The sequence below is a fragment of the Balaenoptera musculus genome, chromosome 11 (assembly GCF_009873245.2).
Source record: "Balaenoptera musculus isolate JJ_BM4_2016_0621 chromosome 11, mBalMus1.pri.v3, whole genome shotgun sequence".
Classification (NCBI taxonomy): domain Eukaryota; kingdom Metazoa; phylum Chordata; class Mammalia; order Artiodactyla; family Balaenopteridae; genus Balaenoptera; species Balaenoptera musculus.
Genome location: NC_045795.1, coordinates 16,159,943 through 16,175,939, shown reverse-complemented (window position 1 = coordinate 16,175,939; position 15,997 = coordinate 16,159,943). Strand labels below are relative to the sequence as shown.

The window sequence follows — 15,997 nt, the reverse complement described above, 5'->3', positions numbered from 1 at the left end:
AAAAGACTATACCTGACATTTATAAGCCAACCAAATATATGCCTCCTCTATTGGATTGGTCAATGCACAAAGCAGTCAAGGACAAAATTTTATGATTTTTGTCCAACAAATAACTTTCATAAAAATGGTTAACAATGTTAACTAAGTAGTATTTTATAATACAGTTCAAATAATATATACATGTGCTTATCTGACTTTCAACAATTACCTTTAATTGTTTCCTCCACAACTTCTACCACACGATCTATCTGTTGAACCTAAAAAGAAAATAAACTGTTAGACAAGCAATTTACATGCAGAAGAAACAGCAATTTTTGTTTATCCTTCTGCTTGAGTCAACATAACACATTTCGAAGCACACAAATGCAAGTTTTCTTTAATTAATGCATTTGGAGATATTATAAGAAATACTCCGTATTGTTTTGTTTTGTTTTTTTTTTTTTTTTAATTAATTAATTTATTTTGGCTGTGTTGGGTCTTCGTTTCTGTGCGAGGGCTTTCTCTAGTTGCGGCGAGTGGGGGCCACTCTTCATCGCGGTGCGCAGGCCTCTCACTATCGCGGCCTTTCTTGTTGTGGAGCACAGGCTCCAGACGCGCAGGCTCAGTACTTGTGGCTCACGGGCCCAGTTGCTCCGCGGCATGTGGGATCTTCCCAGACCAGGGCTCGAACCCGTGTCCCCTGCATTGGCAGGCAGACTCTCAACCACTGCGCCACCAGGGAAGCCCCTCCGTATTGTTTTGTGTTACAATGAAGTATGAAATTATCACTCTCCTGTCCTCCAATTGTTGAAGAAATAATATTACATTTAAATAAACTGCCTGGAGTTCTATTAGGATAGCCTATCAACATAAACTCAACACATCCTGAGATATAAATTGCAGTTTAATTAAAACATGTATCTTCACACAGAGCTTCAAGGAAAATAGCATAATATGACAACCTACACAAAAGGACATATGCTGGTATTAAGAAGATCTACTCCAAATTTTATGCTTTATTATTTTAACACTGAAACCCTTTTTAATGAATTTCTACCATGTGCTGGGTACCCTGCTCAGGTCCGTGGAATACAAAATCAAATAACAGCTCCTGCCCTAGACACAAGTGACTATGGAAGATTTCCCAGGGTACCATGGGAACACAAAGGGAAGATAATAAAACACGTCTGAGTAATCCAGCAATGCTTCTCAGGGAACCAGAGATGACTCTTGAGGGATAAACAGGATTCAGATAGGAGAAGCCCACTAAGGGGATTCAGTTAGAGTGGCTACAGTTTGGAAGGAAAATGAAAAAAGCAAAGATTGTAGCCCAAGAAGCTAGAGGAAGGAGAGCAAGACAGGTAAGAAAAGGTCATAAGTTGATATTTCTTCTACATTTAAAATCCTCAGAATCATTATTGTTTTATCACAAAATATAAATATAAAAAGGAAATAAAGTAACTCATAACACCCTCCATTTCCACTCCTCAGACGAAATCACTCATAACAGTTTGATGAGTAGATACCAAGTGTTAAACATTTACACATAATTCTGTTCTGTAGCATTTTCTTCCGTAACAAATTATGAGACAGATAGACAGATGACAGATAAAATAACAGACCTCCACTTGATTTTTTTTTCTATACATCATCAATACATCTAGGTCTACTTCATTCATTTTACTAGCTGCCTACTCTCTCACATATGGATATAACATAATGCATTCATACAGTTCAGTAGTGATGAATTCCCCTACTGATGAGCATTTTTGTTACTCCTAATCGTTCATTATTATACAATGATGTTGCAATGAACTCAACTGAGACAAGAAGAACCTTTTAAAAACACTTTATTTAAAATGCAATGTCACATCTCTTTGAAATATTCTTTTGGCCTCAGTGCCTTACAGGAAATAAGGGAAGACTTGAGAGAACACACTTGAATCCAGCTCTGCCTGTGACCACTCGGCCCAGCATGATGGTAGTAGTAACAATAATTATTGAGAAATTGTCAAAGGCAAAGTAAATCTCAGAGAAAGTTAGATCTTTAGTCCTAAACAAACCTACCTAACTGGAGATGGATGTGTCCACCTAGAACCACTGGAACCATTAAGTTCTGGTTTTATTAAGAGAATCCACATGGCTTCCTTATAGAATGTGATCGAACCCAGGATAATAGAGAGTTCAAAGAGGAAGAAGTAGCCAACAGTGTCAAATGCTTCAGAGATAACAAGTAACATAAAGACTAAAATGGGTATACCTGATTTAACAATAAGGGGGTCAATGAACCCAGTTCAGTAGTAATGAATCATAAATAAGAAAATGGTGACAGCTCATACAGACAACTCTTACAAAAAGCTGGGTAGAAAAAAGAGAAAGAGGACTCCTGATAGCTAAAAAAAAAAAAATTGAATATACATGTGTTAGTATATTTAATTCTTTCTTTCCTTTCTTTTTTAAAGTTTACATGCTGAGGAGAGAAAGGCCATAGATAAAAAAGAATTGAAGATAGAAGAAATAATTGATGGAGCTAGGTCCTTCAGGAAGTAGAGAGGGTAAGATCCAAAACACAGGTAGTAGAGACACAAGCCAGAATGGGAGAGGGGCCAAGTCATCTTCTGAAACAAGGGGTTAGGAGGGAAGCCTGAAAACAGATGCTATTACTCTTGTAGAAGTCAAAGAGGATATAAAACAAGATTCCCATCTGTTGGCCTCAATTTTCTCAGTGAAATAAGAAGCAAGTTCATCTGCCATGAGTGAGAAAGCATACTGTTAAATAAGAACAGAGTGGATGCTTAAAATACCTGTTAAAAGTTTAATACCTGGTTAAAAAAAAAAAAAAAAGAGAGAGAGAAGACTAGAAACACATAAAAATTGCTACGGTATTGAGATACCAGTTGAAATTAGATACCATGAACTTTTAACAATGACTCCATGTATAGCTGTCATTTTCCTCAGGGCCCAGCAGATCTTATGTAGGAACCAAACAGTTAAATTGATTGACCCAAGGTTTGTTCATTCCATCATTCATTCATTCACTCATCATTTGTTAAACATCTAACAAGTGCCAGGAAGGTTCAAAAGGCTGGGAAAATAGCACAGAGATTTATAGGACAGATGTGAAGGACACGGAAAAAAGGAAACTATCTCTGCTGGATAACATGAAACTTTAAGTATAGTTTAGATAGAGAAAGAAGCAGAGCCAGAAAGGAGAAATAAAGCAGCTGGGGGTTGAAGGAAGGAAGGAAGGAAGAAAGGAAAGGGAGGGTGGGAAAGAGGAGCGAGGATGGAGAGAGATAAAGGAGAAAAGAGAATAGGAGGTTATAACAGAGTACAGATACAGGCATTTAGTATTTTTGAAGAACAGCAAGGTCCAAGATCTAGTCATGAGAACAATTTGCTGAAAGAGTTTGATAAAGGTGATAACCACTGGAGTTGAGAAGTAAGGAAGTAAGGTTAGAGTGTTGGTGAGACATTCCATATGGACACTCAGATTGCCCACGATATTAGAAATATAGGTAGGATAAGGAAGGAAGAGTTGATCAAATTTCCCAGTGAATGTAGGTGAATGACCAACATATCAGTTGAGGAAAAGACAGAATAAAAGAAGTACAATATGAAATAATTCAATAATGGAACCAAAACAAAAATGCTTTCCTATGCAGTTGGAGACATCACAGTTCAAAGGGAGTATTGCACCCAATCTTGTAGCACATGGACCGAATAAGAAGCAGGCACCCTGGAGAAAAGTCAGAATAACATGTGGAGGGAGGAGTTAAAAGGTTAAAAAGTTGGAGGTAAGCTAAAACTATAAAATTCTTAGAAGAAAACAAAGCCATAAATCTAGATGAATCTTGTATTAGACAATAGTTTCTTACTATTACATCAAAAGAATGAGTGATAAAAAAGGCAAACTGAACATCATCAAAATTAAAACCTCTTGGTACATCAAAGGACACTACTAGGAAAATAACAAGACAACATAGAAAATGGGAGAAAATTTTTGCAAATCATATACCTGATAAGAGACCTTAATCTAGAATATATAAAGCGCTCCTTGAACTCAATAAAAAGACAAATAAGCCATTTAAAAATGGGCAAAAGATCTGACTAGACACTTTTCCAAGAAAGATATACAAATGGCCAATAAGCACATGAAAAGATGTTCAACATCATTAACCAACCAATACATGCAAATCAAAACCACAATGGAGGAAGTGGGCAGTTACTGTTTAACGTGCATAGATTTTCAGTTTGGAAAGATGAAAATGTTCTGGAGATGGATGCTGGTGATGGTTCCACAGCAGAGTGAATGTATTTAACGCCACTGAACTGTACACTTAAAATTGATTAAGATAGTAAACTTTATGTTGTGTATATTTTACCATAATGAGATACTACTTCATACCCACTAGGATGGCTATAATCAAAAGGACAGACAGTAACAAGTGTGGGCAAGGATATGGAGAAATTGGAACCCACATCACACCTTGCTACTGGGAATGCAATAAAATGGGGCTGCTGCTCTGGAAACCAGTCTGACAGATCCTCAAACCATTAAACCATATGATCCAGCAATTCCAATCCTAGTTGGATACCCAAGAGAAATGCAAATGTATGCCCAGACAAAACTTGTACACAAATAGTCACAGCATTATTCATAATATGCAAAAGGTAGAAACAACCCAAGTCCCATCTACTGATGAATAGATAAACAAAAGGTGGTATAACCATACAACAAAGTGTCATTGAACCATAAAGGGAAATGAAGTATTAATAATGTTAAAACATTATGCTAAAGGATAGAGGCCAGAGGAAAAAAGGAAAAAATCAATCAACATATTGTCTGATTCCACGCATATGAAATGACCATAATAGAGAAATTTTCAGAGGCAAAGTAGATTCGTGATTACCCATGGACGGGCGGCGAAAGAAATGAGAGGGACTGCTAAGGAGTACTGTGCTTCTTTTTGGAGTGATGAAAATATTATAAAATTGATTGTGGTGATGGTCGCATAACTCTGTGAATATACTAAAAACCACTGAAGTACACAATTTAAATGGGAGAATAGTGTGGTGTTTGAATTATATCTCAAAAGGGCTGTTATTACTGCCACCATCCCCCCAAAAAAAGGTTGAGGGTGGTCAAATGTTCTAATGTCAAGGTCATGAAACTCAAGAAAAAACTGAGGAAATGTTCCAGTTAAAGGAGACTTAAGAGACCTGACAACTGAATGTAACTTTGGGTCTAGATCTGGGATTTTTCTTTTCCTATAAGGGACATTATTGGAACAATTAACAAGATCTGAATAAGGTCTGCACACTAACTGATAGTATTTTAGCAATGTTAAATTCCTGGTTTTTATAATTAGACTACAGTGATATAAGAGAATAGCCTTGTTTTTTAAATACAAGGATATTTAGAAGTAAAGAGGCATCAGGTTTACATCGTGCTCTCAAAAGGATCAGGAAAATGTCTATATATAAAAAGAGTAAGTAAATTTGGTAAAATATTAACATGCAGGGAATCTGGGTAAATGGTATATGTTAATTCTTTATCTTCACCACTTTTCTGTGAGTGTGAAATTATGTCAAAATAAAACTTTAAGTGTGTGCGTGGGTGTGGGTGTTGAAGAGATGAAGATTTTCTTTTACCCTAATGGTCACACAGAATTGACGTGAATGCATCAGTTCTGAAATGCGTCAAGCTGAAAATATATCCTCTGACTTTGAAAAAGTATTTGATTATCACATTCACTTTTAAGGCAGAAAAATAGATATTGCCTACACCTGATCAGTAATCGCTGGGTGGTGTGGGGGGGAACCAGGACTTCAAAAGGAAGGCTCTACGAAACTTTAAGAAAAAGAGAAAAAAGCATTTGATTACAAAAAAGCAGGGGGGATGTTCATTAAATGCTTTAAAGAAAATGTTGTGTCACTTCCATTTCTAGTAAGGAGAATACTGGAGGAAGCGGTGGGAGAAAAAAAGAAAGAAGAGGAGACAGTGAAGAAAGAGAAGAGTCAGGGGAGGGGGAATTAAATGGAAGAGGCAGAGGCTGGGAGGCAAAAAGAACAGGGTGGGAGGCAGGGAGAGAAGAAAAAGCAGTCCTGAGTGAGAACAAACTCAAGATTCACATACAGTAATGAGGAATATATTGAATTCATTCTGGGAAGAAAAGGAAAGCTGTTCTTAATTAACACTATAAATTGTAGTCCTGAATACACAAGAGCTTAGTCTCTGGCATATAATTCAAATAAAATAAATAAAAGAGTATCTTGTGTCCTTCAGGCACTTAGTTATAACTCTACAGGAAAAAAAAGACATGCGGTATGTTCTATTACTGACTCCATATGATCTTGACAATGAAGAAAGGAGTTGGCGAATAAACAATTCATAAATAATATTAATGAGTCATTCTGCTGCAGAACTTTTAAAAGAAACCCATAAAAATATTCTATTCAGCTATTATGAACTACTCCAAATTTATAACTCAACATATATTGAAGAAACAAACCTATACAAAGCCACCTAAGGCAAATAAAAGAGCTATTCTGAAGTTCCGTAATTGTTTCGAGCAGTGTTATCCAACAGAACTTTCTACAAGGACGGAAATGTTTACACACTGGGCTCTCCAACATGGTAGCCACTAGCCACATGTAGTTACTGCGTACTTGAAACACAGCTAACTGTGACTGAGGAACTGAATTTTAATTTTAATTCACTTAAATATTCACCTGTGGCTTTTGGCAACCACACTGGAAAGTGCAGGTTTAGAGTATGGCTAAGACAGTCACCAAGTTTGTGGTGACGTGTTAAGGAAGCCCTAGGAAACTAACACACACCTCAAACACAATTTTGCCAACTAGGCTAAAATAAAAGTGTAGTCAGGGAACAGGCTAATACTGTCCTGCAGTCAGAAGTTCAGCTTTAGTATGCACTTGAAGTATCTTTTTTTCTGAACAACCAGCAACTAGATAAGTTGCAACCAGACTACTAATAACAGCATGATAGTTAACATTTCTTGAGCAATTACCATGTCCCACGCTCCGTGCTACACACCACATGCACCATCACTTTTAATCCTCAGAACATCCCTCGGCAGTAGACACTTACTGTTATTTCCTAGGCTGAGGGAACTAAGGCACGAAGGTATCCTGCTAAATTCTAGCCAAGTGGTCTTAGTATATCTTATCTAGGAATGGCACATAAGGGGCACGTTTTGTGAATTTCCCTTTTCCTTTACACACCGAGGTCATTACTAACTGATCACAAAATGATATCCAACTGAACTTGGACTTTCAAGTTAACGAGGCAACAACTATTCCCCCAAACGCTCACCCACCAATCACCTCTGCTGTGCATGCATTCACTTGACAAATATCTATTAAGCACCAACCAAGTACTATGACTGTTCTAGGAACGGGGGATCTAATGGTGAAAATATCAAGTCCCTGCTTCATGGGCCTTACGTTCTATTTGGAGGAGACAAACAGGTAAACAACTGAAAATGTTCATTTCCTATCATGATAGATGCTATGAAGAAAATAAAATCTGGGAGTGGCTGGAGGAGGAGGAGAGGGCAATTTTGCTACAGTGGTCCAGGTCAACCTCCGGACAGGCAGCATTAATGCTGGGACGTGAACCATAACACAGAAGCACCAACGTGAACCTCCAGGGGGAAGAGCACATACAGGGGTTGAGAGACAGAAGTGATGGCGAATGAGGGCCATCGTGGTAGGAGATGGGGTCAGATAATCAGGGAGGGAACACTATGTGAGACCTTGTAGCTCATGTGGTGCCGGTTACACTTTACATTCCACCTGAGAAAGGAAGTGATCGGAGGGTTAACTGAACAATCTCAGTAGCATCGCTCAGGCTGATTCTATCAAAAATGTGCAAAGACCACTCTTTATCCACATTTCTCTATTACTTGGTGTGAGTCTTTTTATACTTGTATGAATCTGGCTGGGGTTTTACTACCCCTTGATTTTATCCCAAGACACTTCAAATCCTTTCAGGAGTAACAAAGGTTAATAAATTATAGATACACATCGACATAGATACAGAGGAACTCTCTCATTAGCTCTCTTAATTTTGACTGTATATAAATAAACTAGGACAACCTGTCATTTCATTCTAATTAAGAAATATCAGACCAACACTTTAAAACCACCTAAAAACTCTATCAACCTTTAAAAGAAAAAAATGCCTTTCTTTCTACCTCTGTTAAGAACTATACTATAAAAAGCCTTTTCCATTAAATGCATGTTCAGATTTTTCACTTTTACCATAATGGGAGCTTGATCCAATAATCAGCATTTGACAGGTTAAAGTTCAATACTGACTTCATGGTAAAAAAATATTTTTCTCTCTAAAAAATTTTCCTTCAAGCTGTTAAGGGAAGTCCCTACCTCTATAAATGGTATTGGAAGAGAGCTCAATTTCCAAATCTCTTAAATTTGGAGAAGTCCAGAGCAGTCACTAGCTAACTCTGCTGGAAGAAAGATTTCTTGAATTCACAAGCCCATGAACAAGTTTACTAATGTTACACAAAAGAGCATTTGATGCTACATGTGGTTTAACTTTTTCAAAAAAACTTTCTCATCTGCCAGTACAGTTTCATCTTCTTTCACCTCTTCATTGAGAAAAATTCTTCCCCAGTGGTACAAATAGCCCTTTCATCAAAAGTTATATGACAGCACATTCCACACACCACTAAAAGCATATTTTCTACCTGAATGGTACCAGTGAGTGACGAACACTGAGTAAGAGATAAAAATTACTAAGTGAAAGATGAGGCCAGGCTAGATGGATGCCAGCAAAATGGGGATCAGTACCAGGAACTTTGCCCCCTTAAATCCAATTAAAATACCTATAAAACTTTCTCGAAGGGGGTGGGGGTGGGGCATCTTTAAGAAACTAAAATCAACATGCTAAATTCAATTACATAGAGAAACATTCTTTGGGACATTAGAATATTATAGCTATATTAAATGATAGGACATGTTATAAAGTAAAAAATTATATATAAAGTAATACTAAAATTGAAAACAGTAGTACTAGAATTCAAACAGAAATACACATTAGGGATGTAAAACATCAACTGATAAACAATGTTGCATGTAGTAGGCAGAATAATGGTCTCTCAAAGATGTTCAAGTCATGATCCCAGAACCAGAGAGTAAATTACCTTCCATGGCAAATGGACTTTGCAGGTGTGATTAAGATTAAGGACCTTGAGATGATGAGATTAACCTGGATTATCCAGATAGGCCCAATCTATTCACATGAGTCCTTAAAAGCTGAGGATCTTTCCCATCTCTGGATAGAGAGAGAGATCAAGATAGAAGAAGGGTCAGAGAGAGATGGCATTGCATTGCTGGCCTTAAAGATGGAAGAAGGGGGCCACAAGTCAAGGAATGTGGTGGCCTCTAAAAGCTGGAAAGGGCAAGGAAGAAGACTCCCCTAGAGCCTCCAGAAAAGGACGCAGCCCTGTCAACACCTTGATTTTAGCCCAGTAAAACCCATGCCCGACTTACCTCCAGAATCGTAAGATAATAAACGCGTGTTGTTTTAACCAACCGCGTTTGTGGTAATTTGTTATGGGACATGTGAAACTCATACACTAATGAAGAAACAAACATGATAAGAGCTAGCATCATCAAAGAGGGAAAGGAAATTTTAAAAATAAATGCTGCTGGAATAACTGAGAACAATACGGAAAAATATAAATGCATACTTGATATTTAACAAATATTCACTCAATAAGTATTTACTGAGCCAGACGCTGCACTAAGTACAGAAACTAATGTAAAATATGTAAAGCTGTAAAATAATAGCAAACAAAATCCCTGGCTTTATGGAGCTTGTAAGTGTCCACCACAGTAAACTGCAAACAGAGTAAAGAGTTGAACAAATCCTTTCCATAATTAAAAAAAAAAAAAAAAAAAGGTCTAAAAGAAAAAGAAAAAATATATACTTTATCAGACCTGTTCCTAGATCCCGGAAACTTAAGCTTAAGTTTTGAAACCACAGGAGAAATTACCCACTCATTCCCCTCTACCTCAAATTCCAAGTTTCTAATATATCAAAATTTTAAAAGTCAATGAAAAATGATAAAGAGACACACAAATTTTCCCAAGTTAAAATAGGTTGATTCCCTGCTGTTGAGTTCTAGGAGTCCTTTAGATATTCTGGTATAAACCCTTTAGGAGATATGTGTTTTGGAAATGTTTTCTCCCAGTCCATGGCTTATCTTTTCATCTTAACGGTATCTTTGGGGGAGCCAAAGGAATTAATTTCGATAAAGTCCAATTTATCAATTTCTTTTCTTCTGTGTCCTAAGAAATAGCTGTATGTGGCTACCTAAGAAACAGTTTCCTAACTCAAGGTCACCAAAAAAGAGGGGAAGGTGATAAAAAAATTCGAACACTTTATCAAAGATATATGGATATCAAACAATCACAGAAAATATGCTCAACATCATTAGCCAACAGAGAAAACAAATTAAAACCACAATGAGATACTACTCATTCCTAGTACAACAGCTACAATTAAACTGGGAGTACCAAGCTTTGGTCAAGATGTGAAGCAAATGAACTGCTGGTGGAAATGCAAAATAGTATAGCTGTTTTGGAAAAACACTTTGGCAATTTTTAAAAGGCTGAGCAGATGCTGACCATATGACCAAGCAATACCATTCCTAGGTATTCACCCAGGAGAATGCAAACATAACTCACACAAAGACCTGTGCACGAATGTTTACAGCAGCTTTACTCTTCATAGCCCCAAGCGGGAAACAACACAAATTTCCATCAACTTGCTCAATGGATAGACAAACTGTGGTCCATCCATACAGTGAAATAATTCCATACAATAAAAAGTAACAAACTATTAATAATCACAACAAAATGTAAAATAGCTAGTGGGAAGCAGTCACATAGCACAGGGAGATCAGCTCGGTGCTTTGTGACCAGCTAGAAGGGTGGGATCGAGAGGGTGGGAGGGAGGGAGATGCAAGAGGGAAGAGATATGGGGATATATGCATATGTATAACTGATTCACTTTGTTATAAAGCAGAAACTAACACACCATTGCAAAGCAATTATACTCCAATAAAAATGTTAAAAAAATAATGATAATAATCACAACATGTATGAATACTGAATGAATCATGCTAAGTGAAAAAAGAAACAAAGTAACACATACAGGCATACCTCATTCTATTGCACTTCACTTTACAGCACTTTCCAAATACTGAGTTTTTTTTATAAATTGAAGGTTTATGGCAACCCTGTATGGAGCAAGTCTACTGGCAGCATTTTCCCTACAGCATTTGCTCACTTCCTGTCTCTGTGTCACACTTTGGTGATCCTCACAATACTTCAAACTTTTTCATTATTATATTTGTTATGGTGATGTGTGATAAGTGGTCTTTAATGTCACTACTGTAATTAATTTACGGCAGCATGAACGGAGCCCACATAAGACAGCAAACTTAATTGATTACTGAAATGACAAAAAAGGATTTAGACTATTACATAAACTTAGTTGACAAAGAAGCAGGATTTGACAGAACTGACTCCAATTTTGAAAGTTCTACTGTGGGTAAAATGCTATCAAATAGTATTGCAGGCTGCAGAGAAACGGTTCATGAAAGGAAGAGTCAGTCGATGCAGCAAACTTCAGTGTTCTCTTATTTTAAGAAACGGCCACAGTCACCCGCCTTCAGTAACCACCACCCTCATCAGTCAGCAGCCATAAACACTAAGGTAAGAGCCTCCACCCCCAAAAAGACTGTGACTCACTGAAGCCTCAGAGGATGCTTAGCGTTTTTTAATAATAAAGCATTATTTAAAATGAAGGTATGGGGATTCCCTGGTGGTCCAGTGGTTAAGACTCCATGCTCCCAATGCAGGGGGCCCGGGTTCGATCCCTGGTCAGGCAACTAGATCCCACACGCCCCCAACTAAAGGTCCCGCGTGTCGCAACTAAAGATCCCGCATGCCCCAGTGAAGATCCCACCTGCTGCAACTAAGACCCAGCACAGCCAAGTAAATTTTTTTAAATAAAATAAAATAAAATTAAGGTATGGATATATTTTTTAGACATAATGCTATTGCACACTTAAGAGACTACAGTGTGGTGTAAACACAACTTTTATATACACTTGAAAAGCAAAAAGATCGTGTGACTTGCTTTACTGTGATGTTCGCTTTACTGCAGTGGTCTGGAACCAAACCCAAAATATTTCTGAGGTATGCCTATAATTCCATTTATTTGACATTCTGAAAAAGGCAAAACTATAGGGATAGAAATCAGAACAGTGGTTTCCGAGGGCTGTGTTTACTGTTTGCTGGGGGTGGGAGGTGGGGGAGCTGACCACAGAAGGAGACAAGGGAAATTTCCGGTGCAACGGAAATGTTCTATACGAAATTCATCAGAGGTGATTTCATTATATGTTAATTATATTTCAATAAATCATACTTAAAATAACAAAAAAATCAGTATCAATAACCTACAAGAAAATAATTAACATATAATGAATAAAGGGCATATAGAAATAACCACTAGATTATACTGCTTCTGACACTTACCTTTTCACACTATCTTACCCCTACCCTCCCACTCAGTCTTTCACCCTGTCATGCTGATTCTGACTTAAGCATTTCACTGAATGCAAACTCCTTCTTTCCACCCTATTTATCACTCATCTGCACTACTCCAAGCTACACCTCTTAAAATTAGCGCCTCCAAATTACACTCAAATCAGGGTGTTCTTGCTATTCCTTCTCCCTTCCAGGCACCCTGAAGCACACATGCTTTTCCTTAGATACGTTACTGCTTCTGCTCAAAAGCCCTCTCTCCTTTCTCCATTCATCAAACCACTACTCACCCTTTGAAACCCAGGTCAAGAATGGTTTCAACCTCTGTGTGCCCACCAGACTTTATCCCTATGCATATTTATCATGATTATTTGCAGCTCTCCTCAGATTTTACTGTCTTTAAGGAACAGACAAGTTTTATTCAGCTCTGTATCTCTAGCAAATAGTTTCATTCCAGGCACACAGCTGTGCTCAGTGTTAACTCTACTAGTAAGATAATTAAATTTTTTTTTAAATGCTAATACAGAGCACTAACTATGTGCCAGGGACCATGCTAAGCACATTATGTGTATTAAATACTTTAACCCTTACAAAACTCGGAGTTAGGTTCTATTATTACCTCCATTCTATGATGAAGAAACTGAGGCACAGAGAGGTTAAGTAACTTGTACAAGGTCACGCAGCTAGTAAGTGGTGGAGCAAGGATATGAACCTGTGTAACCTAGCTCCTAAATCCATGCTCTTCCTAGTATGCTAGACTACCTTTCTATAATTCAGTAGGTGAAAAATGTATACACATATAGATAAAATTAGAGGAAGCCATGAAAAAGTAAAAACAACAGATCTAGGAAGGTACAAAAATGAATGGGCTTTTAAATCTACATGTCATTCTGTTACAATACTGCCATTTTGATAATTAAAGGTAAAAAAAATGGAATATGACAAGAAGAAATATCAGAAGACATGAAGTAGAGACAAATAGGAGAAGGAGAGTTTCTAAAATTTTGCCCTCAATATCGATGCCACCATTACCGTGACATTATTCCATTTCATGAATTTATTTACCTTCTGGAATACAGTAATATGATAGAAATGTTCTAAAACGTATCCTCTTTCAAATGCTGCTTTATTTATACACATAATTTTCAAAATTAGCATTCACATATGAAAGAGTCATCATGCTGTCTGACTTTTCAGGATTAGAGCAGCCTGCCTGAAAAGATGTTTAAACCACTGCAAATCAACCTGGTAAGAGTCCCTGAGATAAGTGGACACCTGTGTTAAACCACATTTTTGTTCAGCTCTCCAAAGAAAATATGCAGCCCTGCCTGCAGGGCTCACAGCTGGCACATCAGGAAGTTCTGTCATATACAAATTTTCAGCATCTAACTGTGTATTCTGCTTTGAATTGCATGTTTTAAAAATGTTTTTAAATGTTACAACCTGTTTATTAATTCACAGTTTATTTAGGATTTCTAGAGATATTATACAAAGATAAGCCTAATGAATCAATGCCAAGACCAATTTCAGATGCAGTCTTTATTAGCTCAGAAAATCTATACAAAATGTACCATTCTGTAAACATGCTTTCCTGTAACAGAATAAAAACCAACCTTCCTAATAAATGTCATGCCTATCAATAATGACTACTATAAGAATTGAGAAATAACACTACCTTAAGCAGAACTCAAGCAAATAAATACTATTTCAGCCATCTATTCCTAACACAACTCCCAGCTGATGGACATAAAGTGTATTTCCATCTGAACCTTACAGAGAAATTCCCAACTGATCAATCTCCCCATCGTCTAGGGACCCATCCCACCACATTCTCCAGGAGGCTGAAGATGTTCTAGGCTCAAACCAGATTTCTCTCCCCAAGAACTAGAATGTAAGCTCTACGGGGACAGGGATCTTTGGTGATTTTATATACCGCTGCATTCCTAGCACCTGGAACAGTAGCTAGCACTTAGTAGGCACTCAGTAAGTACTAGCTGAATAGAAAAAACAATAATGTGGCAGCCCTGGGATTTAAAGCCTGGCTTTCTGAGCTCTCAAGTCCATTATTCTTTTTTGCTACCAGACTTTAAAACAGAACATCCTTTCTGGTTGACTAAGCTAAAAGAAACTTTCCTGCCAAAAAACAAACTAAAGAGAAGAAAAGTAGCATTCAATAGGTATAGTCACAACATCTTGGAACTATCTACAGCTAGACACAGAGTAACCAATGTAAACAAATAAGAGCAGTGATTTAAAAAAAAAAAAAAAAGTGACATTGCATGAAAACTAATTCCAAGGTGAATAGTTAACCATAAGTATTTGTCAAAAGAGAAATGAAGGGACTTTCCTGGTGGCGCAGTGGTTAAGAATCCACCTGCCAATGTAGGGGACACAGATTTGAGCCCTGGTCTGGGAAGATCCCACATGCCGTGCAGCACCTAAGCCCGTGCGCCACGACTACTGAGCCTGCGCTCTAGAGCCCGCAAGCCGCAACTAGAGAAAGCCTGCACACAGTAATGAAGACCCAACGCAGCCAAAAATAAATAAGTAAATAAATAAATTTTATTTGAATAAAAGAGAGAAATGAAAATTTTCACTATAAGGTAAAATGTTTCAAGATCCCATAAAAATGAAAAAGATCTTGATTCTGCACTGAGTACCTATAAATTTATGTTTTTATAAATTTATATTCTGGATATAAACTTCATTTAATCATGCTAGGGGAAAAGTTTTGGTTAAAAAAAGGTCTTTCGGGGCTTCCCTGGTGGCGCAGTGGTTGAGAATCTGCCTGCCAATGCAGGGGACACGGGTTCGAGCCCTGGTCTGGGAAAATCCCACATGCCGCGGAGCAACTGGGCCCATGAGCCACAATTGCTGAGCCTGCGCGTCTGGAGCTTGTGCTCCGCAACAGGAGAGTCCGCAACGGTGAGGGGCCCGTGCACCGCGATGAAGAGTGGCCCCCGCTTGCCACAACTAGAGAAAGCCCTCGCACAGAAACGAAGACCCAACACAGCCATAAATAAATAAATAAAATTAAAAAAAAAAAAATTTAAAAGAATCAGAGCTTCTGTCCAAAGTGGCCCTGAATGATTTATTAAAAAAAAAAAAAAAAAAAAAGGTCTTTCTATCCAACACATATACGTTTTCAAATCTGTTCTTTCTCCTCTCCCGCTATAAAAAAAAACCCGGATGGGAGAAGCCTAAAGATTACTGCCACCAAAGCCAGTTCTTCTGGACCCAGAGGTTGATAGGTATTACTTCTGGTTGATATTCTGTTATTTTCTTTCTCCGTCCCACCACACAGATAATATTAATCACAACTAGATTCAGGAGACATTACCACAGATGATAATATAAAGCCCAGGAGTCAAATCACCAATTACTAAGGGCCCTCACCACACTGCTCTCTCTG

General features: G+C 37.7%; 1 protein-coding gene across 3 annotated transcripts in view; it reads right to left on the bottom strand.

Moving 5' to 3' along the window:
• Positions 1 to 15,997, bottom strand: part of CDKAL1 (CDK5 regulatory subunit associated protein 1 like 1) — a 657,693-nt gene that overhangs the window by 469,783 nt on the left and 171,913 nt on the right. For all 3 annotated transcript variants that reach the window (XM_036869715.1, XM_036869716.1, XM_036869717.1), the window contains one exon: positions 209 to 257. In XM_036869715.1, coding sequence (XP_036725610.1) covers positions 209 to 257 — 49 coding nt within the window. The remainder of the gene's footprint in view (positions 1 to 208; positions 258 to 15,997) is intronic.